General features: G+C 39.8%; 1 protein-coding gene across 1 annotated transcript; it reads right to left on the bottom strand.

Moving 5' to 3' along the window:
• Positions 1 to 12,476: 12,476 nt before the first annotated feature.
• LOC146650801 (CD209 antigen-like protein A) lies at positions 12,477 to 14,408 on the bottom strand. The gene is made up of 4 exons (XM_085384498.1): positions 14,324 to 14,408; positions 13,647 to 13,789; positions 13,094 to 13,197; positions 12,477 to 12,609 (listed from the first exon to the last, which is right to left on the bottom strand). The coding sequence occupies exons 1-4, from the start codon at positions 14,406 to 14,408 to the stop codon at positions 12,477 to 12,479; spliced, it is 465 nt and encodes a 154-aa protein (XP_085240624.1).
• Positions 14,409 to 16,190: the final 1,782 nt, after the last annotated feature.

Here is a 16,190-nt window from a genome sequence, read left to right as displayed (position 1 = left end):
CCTGTAAGTCTATGTTCATCCTCCATATCTGTGAGCAGTGTTTATTTTGTTCTGATCTTCTTAGATTCATGGAGAAACATAATATTTTATGAAAGCATTTAAGATATTTAAGGACACTTTAATGAATATGCATAGGTTCATTAACATAGGTACACATGTGAACAAAGAGTACCGTGTGTGTGTGTGTGTGGTCAAGATGTGACCCCATAAACGACTTCCCTAAACCTGCTGGTCTGGTAGTCCAGCAGTTCATCTAAACAAAAGGCACTTAGACTAAAACAGATATACTTGTGTTTGCTATACCATAAAACAATAAAAGAAGGTACGACCTCTTCTTGTGACCCCAGGATGTGAGTGTGTATGCCAGAACACTCTGGAAGGCACACAGAGTCTTTACAGACTGCTAAGGATCAGACCTCTATCAACATGCAATTGATTATAAAACTCTAAGCATATATGAGTAAATACTTCTAAGCATAAATGACAATCCAATAATATAAACCTGACATATTCCACTACAGATTACAGAGTACATGCCCCAAAATGTATTTTGTAACGTATTCAGAATACGTTACTCAATGAGAGTAACGTATTCTGAATACTTTGGATTACTTAATATATTATCGTGCTTTTTACAACTACATGAATGTACTATTGCTGTGTGATTTATTACTATTACTGAAGGTCCGCGGCTCCGAACCGTAGTAAAGGGACCTCTGGCTAATACGTCGGGTTTGTGTCGGGCTCGTGTCGGGCTCGTAGCCAAAAACTAGCTTTACTTTGTTGTCTGGGTCAACTTTGCTTGCGAGAGACAGAGAGAGGCGTTGAAAGGCTGCTGCAACGGAACTTATTGTTTCGGAGGAAAACACGAACACGGTGTACAGTCGAGTCTAAATAGCTTACTTACAACTGGGCTCGTCAGGCACTCTTCTTGGCTGCAGTGGTTATTATTATATTTACATGCTTCCAGCTCCCGTTTCTGCTCGATGACAACTCGTACTTTTCCACTCTCCTTTAATCTCAGCCAAATCGATTTACTCACGAACAAAGAAAACACTGAAAAAAGCCCAACAATAACATTTTTAGGTTGTCTAAGTGAGTTATGTTTATCCCGAGTAGTGAAACTCCGCAGTGATCTGAAAATGATGTGCCGGGAGTTGTGCCGTTCTCGGCGGCTTCACTGACCCTCGAGCTCCCAACTAGCTATCGAGCTGGTGGGTAGCAGACGTCTCCGAAAACGTCGAAGCACTTTTGAAAATATGCGATATCTTGATAAACCGAGCAGATATTTGATGTTTACACAGCTACTTTATCGCCTGAAAATATGTTAAAAGTTTATTTTGTGACCCAGAAAGATTAGTATGAGTAATTTTAAAACTTAGTAGCGGCCGCCATTGTTGGAAACTGGAGTTTGGCTGGGCCACGCTATGAATTCTGGGATATGGTAGGCCACGAAGGACACACCCGACCCATCCTTCAAATTCGGGGAAAAGGAGGACGCATTTGTCGGCTGCATTCAGAGGAGTCTACGAATCTGGACAGCCTTCGGCGCGTCGCTGTGACGTAATCAGTCTACAAATGCGTCCTCAGGAGGATGCAGCCCATGAATTTGGACACGACCTATGACTGTAGCATTCTGCTTATTAGCTTAGCACAACAACAACAACAAAAAGGCGCTCTGTCGCTACCCGATCTGTACCGGAAACTCGATCGGTACCCCGCATGCACAAATCTTACATCACTTCCTCTCTTTGCCAGCATTGCGACATTCAATATATTTGAATGATACGGTTAGCGCCCAGTTAGCTCCTAGCATTTCTCAACAGCTCTGCCTCCTTTTTCGACTACCGGAACATTTAAACTATGGATAATCTGTATACAAACAAATTCATGCTTTTCTCCTCAACAGAGAGTGTTCCCCGATTGAACAACAGCGCCGTAAAATAAGAAGAATGGCGCCTAATTACAGAGTTAATATTACAGACTTTGTAATATGTCACGTGAAGATTCATCAGCCAGATGAAGTGTTTACTGACAATTGACAGTGATAGCGGACATCATCATCACTATTCCAATCAATCCTCTCCACACAGACAAGCATAAAGACACTCGACTATCACTAAATCAAATTTAACACATGTTTGTAATGACGCTAATTCAGTTTACAATAGGGTTCATTCGCTCGGTCAGCAGGTGGCAGAAAACCCCTGCACATGCGCAGTAAGGATCGGGGAGTACTGATCCGTCACTATCTTTTTATTTTTTTGTTTTTGTCTACATTATATTAAATGTTTCATTATCGGAAATATTTTAAGAGATACTTATTATTCTTAACATCTTAACAGATACTCTGACCCGTAACTATCGTAAAACGCTTTGACCGGAAGTAGACACCTTTCGCGCATGCCGCGAATCACTTCTGGCGGCACTTCATAAAAGACTATCTACCATCCCTCCAAAGAAGACCCAAATGGCAGAAGGAGAACCCAGATCTCACATTGAACTCTGTTGTCATGATTATGGATTCACACCTTCCACGTGCCCTTTGGCCTGTAGGAAGAGTGACACGCCTGCTGAAAAGCCCAGATGACCGCATCAGAACTGTGGAGGTCTTAGTACAGGATAAAATCTATATCCGCCCTGTCTCCTGTCTGATCCCCCTGCCTCCGCTTCCTGACGAAGATCGATCCTGACCATATCAACATATTTCTCTCTAGAAAATATGGGGGCGGCTGTTGTAGAGACCCACCCTTTGGCACATCCCAGCACACCCACTCACTTCACCAGATGCACCTTGTTTAGTTCTCTCACCTTTGATTGGGTGTGGTGCTTGTCCTCGATTGCAATCACCTGTCACACATTATATAAGGACTGCATTCACTTTTGGCTCACTCTTTCTTCACTTCCACACGGGGCGGCAGCTGAGCTGTAGCAGTCCATGTGTGTCTTTGTTTCCTTCCTTCTTTGCCTTATTTATTTGAGAATAAAAGGAGAACCCTGAGAATAATTCTGAATTAGATGGCTGCTTTTTCTTATTCTAACCGGATGAGCCCATGATGCTGATTGCTTCAGCCCTGAACCTTCCTTCCTTCAAAACATGGGTTTCCGGTTGGGTTTCCGGTACGGATCGGGTAGTGACATGCTCTCTCACCCAGGAAACACACAGTAGCAGAGAGAGCGAGTCATCCTGTAACCATGGCAACCGTAACGCTGCCGTCTGGAACAACAGAACAAACAAAACCCAAACAGTCCTGACCAGCGACAATATGAAACAGGAAAATACCGCCGTGTAATCCATTTATTTCAACAAAGTAACTGTATTCTAATTACCACCTTTTTAAATGGTAACTGTAATGGAATACAGATGGCCCAGGATGTGAGTGGGCGTTAAGGCGTCTGGGGAGGGAACTCAAAACTGGATTATAGATGGCAGAGAGTTGGAGTCATAAACCACCGCCTCTGTTCAAAGATGGTCACTCACAGTGGACATAGATGGCTTCTTTCACTCCTCTTTCAAACCATCTGTCCTCTCTGTCCAAAATGTGAACATTGGCATCCTCGAAAGAGTGTCCTTTATCCTTAAGATGCAGATGGACTGCTGAGTCTTGTCCTGTGGAGGTGGCTCTTCTGTGTTGTGCCATGCGCTTGTGAAGTGGCTGTTTGGTCTCTCCGATGTAGAGGTCTGGGCATTCCTCGCTGCACTGTACAGCATACACCACATTGTTAAGTTTGTGTTTTGGCGTTTTGTCTTTCGGGTGAACCAGTTTTTGTCTGAGCGTGTTGCTGGGTCTGAAATGCTGGATGTCATGCTTGGAGAAAACTCTCCTGAGTTTTTCTGATACACCGGCTACATAAGGGATGACAATGTTGTTGCGTCTGTCCTTCTTATCCTCCCTCGCTGGTGTCTGATCTTCTTTTCTGTGCCTCTTTGCTGACTTTAAGAACGCCCATTTAGGATAGCTGCACATTTTGAGTGCTTCCTTTACATGCGTGTGTTCCTTCTTTTTTCCTTCAGGCTTATATCTATAATCCAGTTTTGAGATCCCTTCCCAGACGCCTTAACGCCCACTCACATCCTGGGCCATCTGACCTCAGGAATTCGCATGATAAGGTGGGGCCAGGTTTCACAATGAGCTCACCCGAAACTCTGGCTGATTGGGACCCACACCCAGTTTCACACCTTGGCTCAGGCGATTAGAGGATCATCAGGGGGTCCTTTTGTCCCTCTGTGGGGGGTCACTCCCACTAGGTTTAAATCTGGGACTCCACACCATTTGACCTTAGAACTGAAGAAGCTTCTCGGATGAGAGGTGAAACGTCTTCAAGCAACTTAAAGAAGTCCAGACGCTTTTCTTTGCAAGCTCCTTTGACTGCTACATTAACATTAAATCAAATCAGGAGTACTTAACTCCCTGGTATAATTCTCAAACGTGCACCTTAAAGCAGATAACTCGTAAGCTGGAGAGGAAATAGTGTAACACAAATTTAGAGGAACATCATTTATCCTGGAGAAATAGTTTGCTGCTTTGTAAGAAAGCACTCTGAAAATTGAGAACATCTTACTATTCATCATTGATTGAACAAAATAAGAACAATCCTAGGTTTCTCTTCAGCAGTGTATCCAGGCTCACAACAAGTCAGAGCTCTGTTGAGCCAACCATTCCTTAAATGTTAACTAGTAATGAATTCATGAACTTCTTCACAAATAAAATTTTAACCATTAAGGAAAAAATTACCAATAATCATCCCACAGATGTAATATTATCTACAGCTACTTTTAGTACCATTGATATCCATTTAAAGTCTTTTTCTCCAATTGATCTTTCTGAGTTAACTTCAGTAATTACTTAGTCCAAACCATCAACGTGTCTTTTAGACCCCATTCCTACAAGACAGCTCAAAAAAGTTCTACCATTAATTAATGCTTCAATCTTAAATATGATCAACCTATCTCTAATAACTGGCTATGTACCACAGGCCTTCAAGCTGTGGCCTAAAAAGCCATCACTTGACCCAGGGGTCTTTGTTAATTATAGGCCAATCTCCAACCTTCCTTTCATATCAAAAATCCTTGAAAGAGCAGTTGTCAAACAGCTAACAGATCATCTGCAGAGGAATGGCTTATTTGAAGAGTTTTAGTCAGGTTTCAGAGCTCATCACAGCACAGAAACAGCTTTAGTGAAGGTTACAAATGATCTTCTTATGGCCTCTGACAGTGGACTCATCTCTGTGCTTGTCCTGCTAGACCTCAGTGCAGCGTTCGATACTGTTAATCATAATATCCTATTAGAGCGATTAGAACATGCTGTAGATATTACAGGTACTGCACTGCAGTGGTTTGTATCATATCTATCTAGCAGACTGCAATTTGTGCATGTAAATGGAGAGTCCTCTTCACACACTGAGGTTAATTAAGGAGTTCCACAGGGTTCAGACCTCAATTCTGTTTACATTATACATGCTTCCCTTAGGCAGTATCATTAGTAGACATAGTATACATTTTCAGTGCTATGCAGATGACACCCAGCTCCATGAAGCCAGATAACACACACCAATTAGTTAAACTGCAGGAATGTCTTAAAGACATAAAGACCTGGATGGCCGCTAACTTTCTGCTTCTTAATTCAGATAAAATGAGGTTATTTTACTCGGCCCTGAAAATCTTAGAAATATGGTACCTAACCAGATACGTACTCTGGATGGCATTACCTTGGACTCCAGTAACACTGTGAGCAATGTTCCCTCTAATTTTTCATGTGTCTGAGTGAACACATAAACTCCCTGAGCGATCCCTTGGACCACTGTGAGCAACATTAGACGTGTGCACTGTGGTCACGCCAGCATCGAATCCATCCAGGTTACAAGGTTTATTAAAATAATCAAATTGCAGCATTTACATTTATGTTAGACTACTTTTAATTAACTGCTTTAGCCCACTTACAATGAAGATGAAAAAAAAAATCTTGTTCATGACTTGTGTAGTATGTTAACACTATTGGAAGTAAAAATAACTTGAACTCCAATTTTGAAAACACAACTTTCTTTTTTTTTCTGACTTGTATTATAAGTATGAGTCTGTGGTCTGGGAGAGAGTCCTGTAACTCTCTGTCTGCAAAATACAGTATATTATATATATTATATATATTATATATATTGTAAATTTTTTATGCCACCCCCAAAAATAATTTCTGTCCACTATGAGATAAAGGAGAACAACAGCCTGATACCTGCAGGCCTGACAACAGGAGATGTATCACTCCTGTAACACCTGTAACGTTCAGTAGCCGCCTCGTTGTTCTGACGCACACAAGAAAACTATTGACTACACTACACACTAACTACACAAGATTTGCGCTAAACGTCGCAAATCTCTCACATCTCAAAACACCACCGTCACTCCTAAACCTTCCCCCCTTCCTAAAAAACTAAATGCCATGTTGCCATATCATTTTTTGATTGGTTGGCATGGTATATTTTTCCACCAATGGGAAAGGGTGGGGTTTTTTTTTGGTTTTGTTTTTGCTCACAGGCGGAGAGTGCTTTCGAGCGTTTTCCTTATAAAACGCCGTTTTTACCGTTTCTTCCCGCAGTAAATATAAACAACGATAGTATTCAGCAAGGAAACCAAACATTGCAGATATTTTTATCATAACTCTGGTTTTACGTGGCCTATCAACACAATTTAAAAACTGGTATAAAGTCCACACTTTTTCCATCAATTGTTCCGTCTGTCCTGCTCACATCTCCAATGGTTGTACACGTTGTCATTAACGTGGCTTCACTTAACATCAGCCACGTTGCTTTGCTAGCTAAAACACCGGTGTCTGCACATAAGGACGCTGTCATAGCCTGTCAACGATGTTGATTAGTTGCGTATATACGAATGTGAAACGCATCATTGGCTGGACTGTGGGATAAGGTGGCATTGTTCTAATCCCATACTGGAGCAGCCAGTCACTTACTGACTAACACTGCAAAACATATATACACATATACATAACAACGTATTAATTTTAATTTCAATTCAGGTTAGATTTTTTTTTCTGTGCGCAGAGACCGTGCCAGCAGTGCGCAATTGCGCATACGCGCAGCTTAGAGGGAACATTGACTGTGAGGAACCTTGGAGTCATTTTTGACTAAGACATGCCCTTCAATGCACATATTAAACAAATATGTAAGACTGCTTTCTTCCATTTGCACAGCATCTCTAAAATTAGAAATATCCTGTCTCAGAGTGACGCTGAAAAACTAGTTCATGCATTTATTACTTCGAGGCTGGACTACTGTAATTCATTATTATCAGGATGTCCGAACAACTCCCTGAAAAGCCTTTTGTCAATGGAAAATTGTACTAAATAGTCAGTATAGTCTTTTAATGATATAAGTTTGCATATGGTAGAATACTGCATGTAATCATTTGTGTTTAGAAGTATATAGTTGGTGGAATATTGAAAGAATGTCTCATCCTAGGAGGTCTGTAACATTCCAGGGTGTTCTGGCGTTCACCCTGGAATCCTAGGAGTATGGGAGAGGTCGTACCTTGTCTTATTTTTTTACGGTAGGATTAACGTAGCTATATCTGTTCTAGTCTAAGTGCTTTTTGAAAAGATGAACTGGTTTAGGGAAGTCGTTTATGGGGTCACACACACACACACACACACACACACTGAAGTATAAATAAAGACCGGGGCAGTTTCTCAGAGTCTCAGTTCTGGAGGCTGCCCTTGCTAGCAAGAAGTTCTGTGTGTTTCTCTTCTCTGAGTCTCTACTGAAGAAGTGTTTTAGAGTATATCTCTTAACACCTTCAGTTAATCCAAAATGCTGCAACAACAGTAATAACAGGGACTAGAAAGAGAGAGCATATTTCTCCTGTTTTGGCTTCCCTTCATTGGCTTCCTGTTAAATCCAGAAAAATTCAAAATCTTTCTCCTCGCATACAAGGTCTTAAATAATCAGGCCCCATCTTATCTTAATGAAGTTGTAGTACCATATCACCCTATTAGAGCACTTCACTCTAATAGGGTGATATTTGCACTGCAGGCTTATTTGTTGTTCCTAGAGTATTTAAAAGTAGAATGGGAGGCAGAGCCTTCAGTTTTCAGGCCCCTCTTCTGTGGAACCAGCTTCCAGTTTGGATTCGGGAGACAGACACTATCTGTGGCGGTTTGCCGGGGCAAGCCGTGTGGAATATGAAATAGGATCCAAAATGCAGACTGCTTAAGTGGAGGATGAGCTTTATTTACAACCGGATAAGAACAACAAAAGGGGTGGCAAGAAACAGAACGGTAATAACTCTAAACTGGGAAAACTAAACTAAACACGAAACCAGAACACTAACAAGGGTACCTTGCAGGGAGAATGACCAGGAAGCTGGAGGAATAAACACAGAATGGCGGCGAGGAAAATAACGCAGACGAACCAGCAACTACCATGACAGAAGACACAACTTAAATACACCCAGAGAACACAGGGAGATTACACGCAGGTGGGGAACACAGCTGGGAGTGATTATCATGACGAGACTAGGGAGGCAAACTGAAAACACTCACATAAGACGCAGACCTTCACAATAAAACAGGAAACACATACACGCAATGACATAACACACCAACTTAACACAGACTGGGGGACACAGAACATAGGAACATGAACAAAAGAATACAAACACCCAAGGTAACCAAAACCACAGAATACTAATAGACTAAACATAAACACGGAGTCACAGACTCCGGACCATGACACTATCTCTACTTTTAAGATTAGGCTTCAAACTTTCCTTTTTGCTAAAGCATATAGTTAGCGCTGGACCAGGTGACCCTGAATCCTCCCTTAGTTATGCTGCAATAGACGTAGGCTGCCGGGGGATTCCCATGATGCATTGAGTTTTTCCTTTCCAGTCACTTTTCTCACTCACCATGTGTTAATAGAACTCTGTGCATTGAATCATACCTGTTGTTAATCTCTGTCTCTCTTCCACAGCATGTCTTTATCCTGTCTTCCTTCTCTCACCCCAACCGGTCGCAGCAGATGGCCCCGCCCCTCCCTGAGCCTGGTTCTGCAGGAGGTTTCTTCCTGTTAAAAGGGAGTTTTTCCTTCCCACTGTCGCCAAAGTGCTTGCTTATAGGGGGTCATATGATAGTTGGGTTTTTCTCTGTATCTATTATTGTACGATCTAGTGTACAATATAAAGTGCCTTGAGGCGACTTTTGTAATTTGGCGCTATATACTGTAAGTAAAATTGAATTGAATTGAATTAATAATGTCATAAATCCCCTTCACATGTCACTAAATAACTGCAGAACCAGATTTATTTTTCTATGGATATTTATTGTCATGCATGTTGTTGTCTCCATGTTAATATTCACAAGCTGATTTTGAGAGCAGAAGGTTTTAAATTCTAGTAAAAGACAGAATGAGTTAAGAAAAGAGTTTTTGTCTGCAATGAACAAACTTACAAAAATACAAAATATAGTGTAAGGTCTATAGGCCTGGAGAATCCCACAGACTGACCTGTAAATACTCAGGGTTTAGTGAAAAATATTATCGAAACACTTGGATTAGACAGGAAAAGGATGGAGGATGGACAGGATGGGATTGCCTTTATCTGGGGTGAGAGTAGTGGCAGCTAGTGCTCTCAGGCAGTCGCCAACACATCCTCAATAAGAGAAATGCTGATAAGTGTACTAAGGGTTAAACACAGAATCATAATTCATATGTGATTTTGCTGCAAGGTAATTATGTTTAATGGCTTAACACTGATCAGAATCCAACCAGGTATAAGTTTAACACACAAGAGTGAGATTTGTTGTACAAAATGTCAGCACATCAAAAGACATTAACACTCTTTTCAGCTGTTTTTTTTTTTAACCCCATTGGTACAGGAATTAACTGTGACTCAGCAACACAGTTAAAAAATACAATAAAGCTGCTTAACAGGAAATGATTTAGTGATGCTTAGACGTTCCTCTTTTTTTTAACTTTAAATTTTTTATTGGTGTATATGTACATGTTCAAGGAATGAAAAATACATAAAAGACTATAGCGGAGACCAATGGCCTCCATGAAGAATCATTCTGACTTAATGGTTGTTTTCCTTATTCTTAGTTTACTGGAGTGGTAAGGACAATGCAGTCATTTTGCAAACATTATGACCCCATAACGAATGATATGCTTGAAATACAGAAGCCATTTATTTCTTTATTTGTAGGTACTAATACTCAAACACTGATTCTGTCTGAAATAGTGATTAAAAGGTCTGGAGAATCCCACGGACTGGTCTGTATATATTTAGGGTTTAGTATTCACATGTATGCTGCTTGGCTGAGCCACGATGCTACAATAGGATTGCAGTGGATTTACTTCAATAGTAGTAGCACCTCTTACTCTCAGTCAGTCCAGTGCTGATTTATCATCTCCTGAAACGACAGCAGTGACTGTAGCTGGATAAATTGTGCACCCTGAAGACACTACTGTGTATTACTGAACCAGAGACTCACAGTAATCAGCCATCATCCATCCATCTATCCGTTCATTTCCTCTTATCCTTCTCAGGGTCGTGGCGGGCACTGGAGCCTATGCCAGCTATCTTAGGTACACCCTGGACAGGTCGCCAGTCTGTCACAGGGCCTAATAAGCCATCGGTACAGCTGAATTGGAACCCCTCGGTGCCTAAACAATTATAACATGCAGCAGAGGAGGAGCCCTAATACCACTGATGAATTCAAGAGAATTTAACTATGAAAAAAACAGCTTTGTGAAACTTTTTTTTCCTGAAAAGAATGAGTCAATGCAAAACTAATGACTTTAGTAACTTGGGGTAAAGGTTTTTATTGAATAAAAGAAAACACTCTGGATTTTGTTTTTACTTTTTCTTTTTCATTAAAAACAAATCAAACTTTACCCAGTGGCTGGCACTTTAATCCATATTTCTGTGCATTCTGTCAGTGTCCATCTGTAATCAAACTAAACTTCCTCCCAGACTAATATGAAGACTTGATATATTGCAGTTGGCTGCAGCAGAAGAAGAGAAGTAGATTTTTAGTAGCAACATGTTCTCAGTGGCTCTGCTGCTGCTGGGTGACTGTCCCTGAACAGAAACACTGACAACATGTTTTCTCTACATGTATAAAGTGTGACCAGCTCACACAGCCAGCCTCTGTGATTCTGCAGCCACTTTTGATCTGGACTGTATGTGCAGGAAGTGAATGAACGTCCATTACCATTTCGCCCCCTGGTGGCTGCATTCCCACTGGTTTTCATGAAAGCTGCTTGGCGGTGTTAACGTTCCTGCTCTTGTACATATCACAGGCCGGGTATCATTGTTCTATGGGTTTGCATAATCATGTGAAAAGACACAGAAGTCAAACTCTTTTTCTGTCCACTTTTCTGAAGATGAATCACAATGTTATATCTGTCAAACACATGCTGAGGAAACTACATTTCAATAATAATGCATCATGAAAATGTATGTTTTTAATGATTAAAAAAGCTGAAATAACAATGGCAAGACTTCATCATTTTCTGCTTCAGATTTTTAGCAAGTAGAATGCAAAATAAATGCGTTATGTATGTAAAAGCATTTTTTTCTGTAATCTGTACAGTAGATTAAAAAAAATAAGAAAAACACATAAGTACAGTAAAATGCCCCACACACACACACACATACACACACACACACACACACAAACACACACACAGCAAGAGAAAATAATCTCAGTTTTTCTACTAGAATAATAACAATAAAGTGAAGATAACATTAGTTTAAATGCTTTCAGCAGTAACAATAGCAAGTGAGCACATTTGCAATATGAAATGCAAATGCAGTGCAAATTTCAACCAGTACAATCCACTGTGTGCTGTTTCATGTCTGCACATTTTAGCTATGTTTCAAACTAAAAACATTCTAATATTGTATGGCAAATTACTCGATATGCCCAAATGTTGCAGACTGAAATGTAACAATTTTAACAGTCCTCCCTAGATAAAGCTCTTAGGTCTAATCTTTGAGATGCCAAAACACTGTTACAACCACTGAAAGAATCTAAACAGAACTCATGCAACAAACCAACATTATCAATAAAAATATCACAGAATTATTCAAAACATGGTGACACCATTTCCCCAGTGACGGTAATTATTGACTGAAACCACATTGAGCACACTGAAGCAGGCCACAGTCGTTTTCTGTTTTGTTTTTTTTATGACAGGTACTACAGTCTTTATCTTCTTCCTAATAAGGAGCTGTATTTGATTCTCTAAAGTAAAACTTTGTGCTGCGACTGTATGTTTATAGAAGTGTTATCCAAATAAAATGGGTCAGTTACTCGTTACTATAGGCATAGTTATATTTCAAGGGTTGTTTTTCACTAAATCTTAATACTTATTCAGAAAAGGATATATAAAAATGCTAATGAAATAACTATCATAGCCTAATTTGAAAAATATGTACAAATCTAATTTTCAAACAAATTCAGCTGTTACAGTAGTTTTTCACAGACCCATTGGAGAGAATTTTCACATCTTTCATCATTCCAGGAAGTTTCTTGATATCTGATATGAGCACAGTCCTCTCTAAACAACAGGTTGTCAGGCTGAAGAGATGCCCAGTATCTGGTGAGTCAATAAAAAACAACATTAATATCTTTGAATTAGATATAAAACAATATGGGAAAAATGACTACTGATAGGATGTTTAACCCATTGTGAATTATGGATACATGCACAACCCTCTGTCTCTAATAATAAATTGTTAAGTTGTTAAGAAAATGGATGGACGGATGATAGGATTGACTGTTTTCTCCTGGGTCTGTTTTTTTTTTTCTTCCATTATTCATCAAAAAATGTTTAGTTAATAACAAGTCATGTCCGGATAAGGCCAAAACAGTCTCTAAGATCTTCAGTTCCTGGTGTCTAGGTTTGTCAATGAAGTTATTTTCTTGATGAAATAACTTCACCAAGGAAGTACATAAATTAAAAAACATTACTTCTTTATTTATATAAAAAATATATATTTACTTAGTAAATAAATATTATTTATAAAAATATTTGTTTATTACAAATATATTTAATATATTGGTTGAACTCAAAGACTTACTGCAGAGTCAGAGGCGTTCCGTCTACCCATTTCCACGTGCCCTCTTGTTCTATGTCACTTAAACCAATCCAAGTCTCTTTCTGGGTGAATGAAGCGATGAAGTTCTGTCCAACGAGCACACAAACATTTGTGTTATGAATCACTAGACTCTTTTTATTTCTGTCTCTTTGGCTACAGATTCTCCTCAGCTTTATACCCAATGCTATTTCAGTGTAATGGGGGAATTTCCATGTTTTGTGTTTTTGAATTATTAATAGTCGTTGACTTCATTGTAATTCATAGTTTCTAGTCTCCTGGTTTCTGTGTCTGTGCCTTCCCTGTGTTCCTTGTGTCACATCTAGTCATGTTATGCTTTCATGTCTGTTCTTCAAGTGTCAAGTCCATGTCTCAGTCTGAGTCTCATGTTTGCTGTTTTATTTTGATAGTTCCTTGTTAAACTAGTCAAATGATGAAATTTTTATGGAAACATTTTTATTCAAATTGGGGAAAGTCATGTTCATAACAACGTGGGGTTTGAAAGTCAACATTCATTAAAAAACAATGAACTTTGTACCTGTTCTTCAGGGCTGTCTATCACCACCAAATCTGCTCCTTGGTCTGTGCAGTGTTTTCTAGCTGAATGCCAGGAACCAGAGTTTTCAGAGAGGAGATAACAGCTACAACTGAACTTTCTCCATCCTGTAGGGCAGGTTTTCTCTGGAAGAAACATCAAATAAGAAATATTAAAGATCAACATGGAACATTCAGCAATACTTTATTTGGTCTCTGTTAATTAACAGGAATCTATATTTTATAACATCTATATATAAAAGGCCTTGTGATCCTGACACTGCAATGCAGAGGAGATGCAACAATGATGACAATGACTCATGTGAAACATATCCATGAAGATTAAAGTTTGCTTTCTTAAATTTCTGTCAGTTCAAATCAAATCAAATCAAATCAAATCACTTTTTATTGTCACATCACATGTGCAGGCACACTGGCACAGCACATGCGAGTGAAATTCTTGTGTGCGAGCCCCACAAGCAACAGAGATGTGCAAACACAACAACACAAACGAGCAAAATACAAGAATGGCCAACCTGAAACTAATAAATATAATAGTGTATATATTGTTCAGTTCAGATATAATGAGAAAATATTTCCATCTATCACTGGAAAACGGAATCACTGAATTTCAGTGTAAATTTTTTACAAAGACACACAACAGCTCAGACAAGGACTCACTCTGGTTGAACAAACTCTGCAGTCTCTCCAGCTCTTTGGTCATTTCAGCGAGGTTGGCCTTCAGCAGGTCTCTCTCCTCAGTCATAGAAGAAAGTTGGTTACTCACTACAGAGACAGTTGCATTTAGAAGGTCTCTCTCCTCGGTTATTGAGGAAAGTTTGTTATTCATTGAGAGATATTCAGCTGAATCTTGTGAGGAGTTTTTGTCCGAAATACAGATAAATAAGTAAAGATGTTTTTGAGAGACAAAAGAACACTGTTGCTGATTTATAATCGAGCTAATCAAAAATAATTTGGAATTTTGCCATTATGGAATGAAACATGTTATATATATAACAGAAGAAAACAACAACAACAAAGCAACACAACACAACTCACAGTAGAAAGCAAGAGTGAGAAGTCCAGCCAGCAGCCCCAACGAGAGAATAACAACTAAATAAAAGCTTCTCTTGTAGCTTCTTGGACCTGAAAAGTAAAAAAAAAAAAAAGTGGTTGTGGTGAAGGGGGGTGATAATAGTAATAACAGATTGAACAATGTAAACTTTAAATATTTGTAATTTCTTTCTTACCTGTGGGTTTTTTTATAGATGGCTTGTTGGCAGGTTTGACATAGCGTTCATTGACATAAATTTCCTCCATTGCATGAAAGGATGTGGATTATTTCTGAGCTCAGCTCTGTGGCACAGGACATGTGAAGTGTGAGAATCTCACTGGTTTCGGTTGATTCTAAAGTTTTAAGTTCAGAGGAAGTCCCCTAGTCAATATGTGGTTTATGCAGCTATGCTACCACTGAAACTAGACCTGTTCTTGAGCTGTGTATATATCCATATGAAAAGACACAGTAATGAATAGTGTAGATTTCTGACTAAGACATTTAAATCTTAAACCTTTAAATACTGCATAGTGCTGTGAAAATGTATTTATTAATGGGGCAGAGTAAGGCTCCTAACTCTTCCACCAACATTCAACAGAAAAAATATCAAAAATGTGAAAAAAGACACTAGAGCTCATGATAGTTTGATGCAGTATATTTTATTTTTCAGCCAACCCAGGTCTGCACTCATAAAAGACTGATTATGATCACTTTTTATTGTAATGCAATGTCTCTGTTTTTATCTGTTTTTCGATCAAAGGAAAACTATCTTATACAGCACATCACAAACATACACTCAACAAAAATATAAACGCAACACCTTTGTTACTGCTCCCATTCCCCATGGGATGGACGTAGAGACCTAAAATTCATTCCAGATACACAATATAACCATCCCTCCCAAACAGTGGTCACAAATCAGTCCAAATGTGTGGTAGTGGGCACATCTGCCATATTGAGATAATCCATCCCACCTCACAGGTGTGCCACATCAGGATGCTGATCTGACATCATGAGTAGTGCACAGGTGTACCTCAGACTGCCCACAACAAAAGGCCACCCTGGAATGTGCAGTTTTTTGCGCTATTGGGGGCCTGGGGACCCAGAACCGGTCAGTATCTGGTGTGACCACCATTTGCCTCATGCAGTGCAACACATCGTCGCATGGAGTCTATCAGATTGTCAATTGTGGCCTGTGGAATGTTGGTCCACTCCACTTCAATGGCTGTGCGAGGTTGTTGGATATTCGTGGGAACTGGTACACGCTGTCGTATACGTCGGTCAAGCACATCCCGAACATGCTCAATGGGTGACATGTCCGGTGAGTATGCTGGCCATGCAAGAACTGGGACATTCTCAGCTGCCATCTGCCCTGAACAATGTGAACCATGATTCATCCGTGAAGCGCGCACCTCTCCAACGTGCCAGACGCCATCGAATGTGAGCATTTGCCCACACAAGGCTGTTACGGCGACGAGCTGGAGTCAGGTCAAG

The sequence above is a fragment of the Rhamphochromis longiceps genome, linkage group LG16, assembly GCF_057381845.1.
Source record: "Rhamphochromis longiceps isolate RC_006_pf linkage group LG16, R_longiceps_female_GT1.1, whole genome shotgun sequence".
Classification (NCBI taxonomy): domain Eukaryota; kingdom Metazoa; phylum Chordata; class Actinopteri; order Cichliformes; family Cichlidae; genus Rhamphochromis; species Rhamphochromis longiceps.
The sequence above is the reverse complement of the archived record's forward strand: the minus strand, read 5'-3'. Positions and strand labels throughout refer to the sequence as shown.

What these genes read in the sequence shown, in the direction of transcription:
- LOC146650801 (XM_085384498.1), bottom strand. Translation starts at nt 14,408, where the DNA reads ATGACTGAGGAGAGAGACCTGCTGAAGGCCAACCTCGCTGAAATGACC. An exon ending in GCAGAGTTTGTTCAACCAGA is followed by an intron (nt 13,790 to 14,323) that starts GTGAGTCCTTGT and finishes TGTTTCTTCCAG; the next exon opens with AGAAAACCTGCCCTACAGGA. An exon ending in TAGACAGCCCTGAAGAACAG is followed by an intron (nt 13,198 to 13,646) that starts GTACAAAGTTCA and finishes CTCGTTGGACAG; the next exon opens with AACTTCATCGCTTCATTCAC.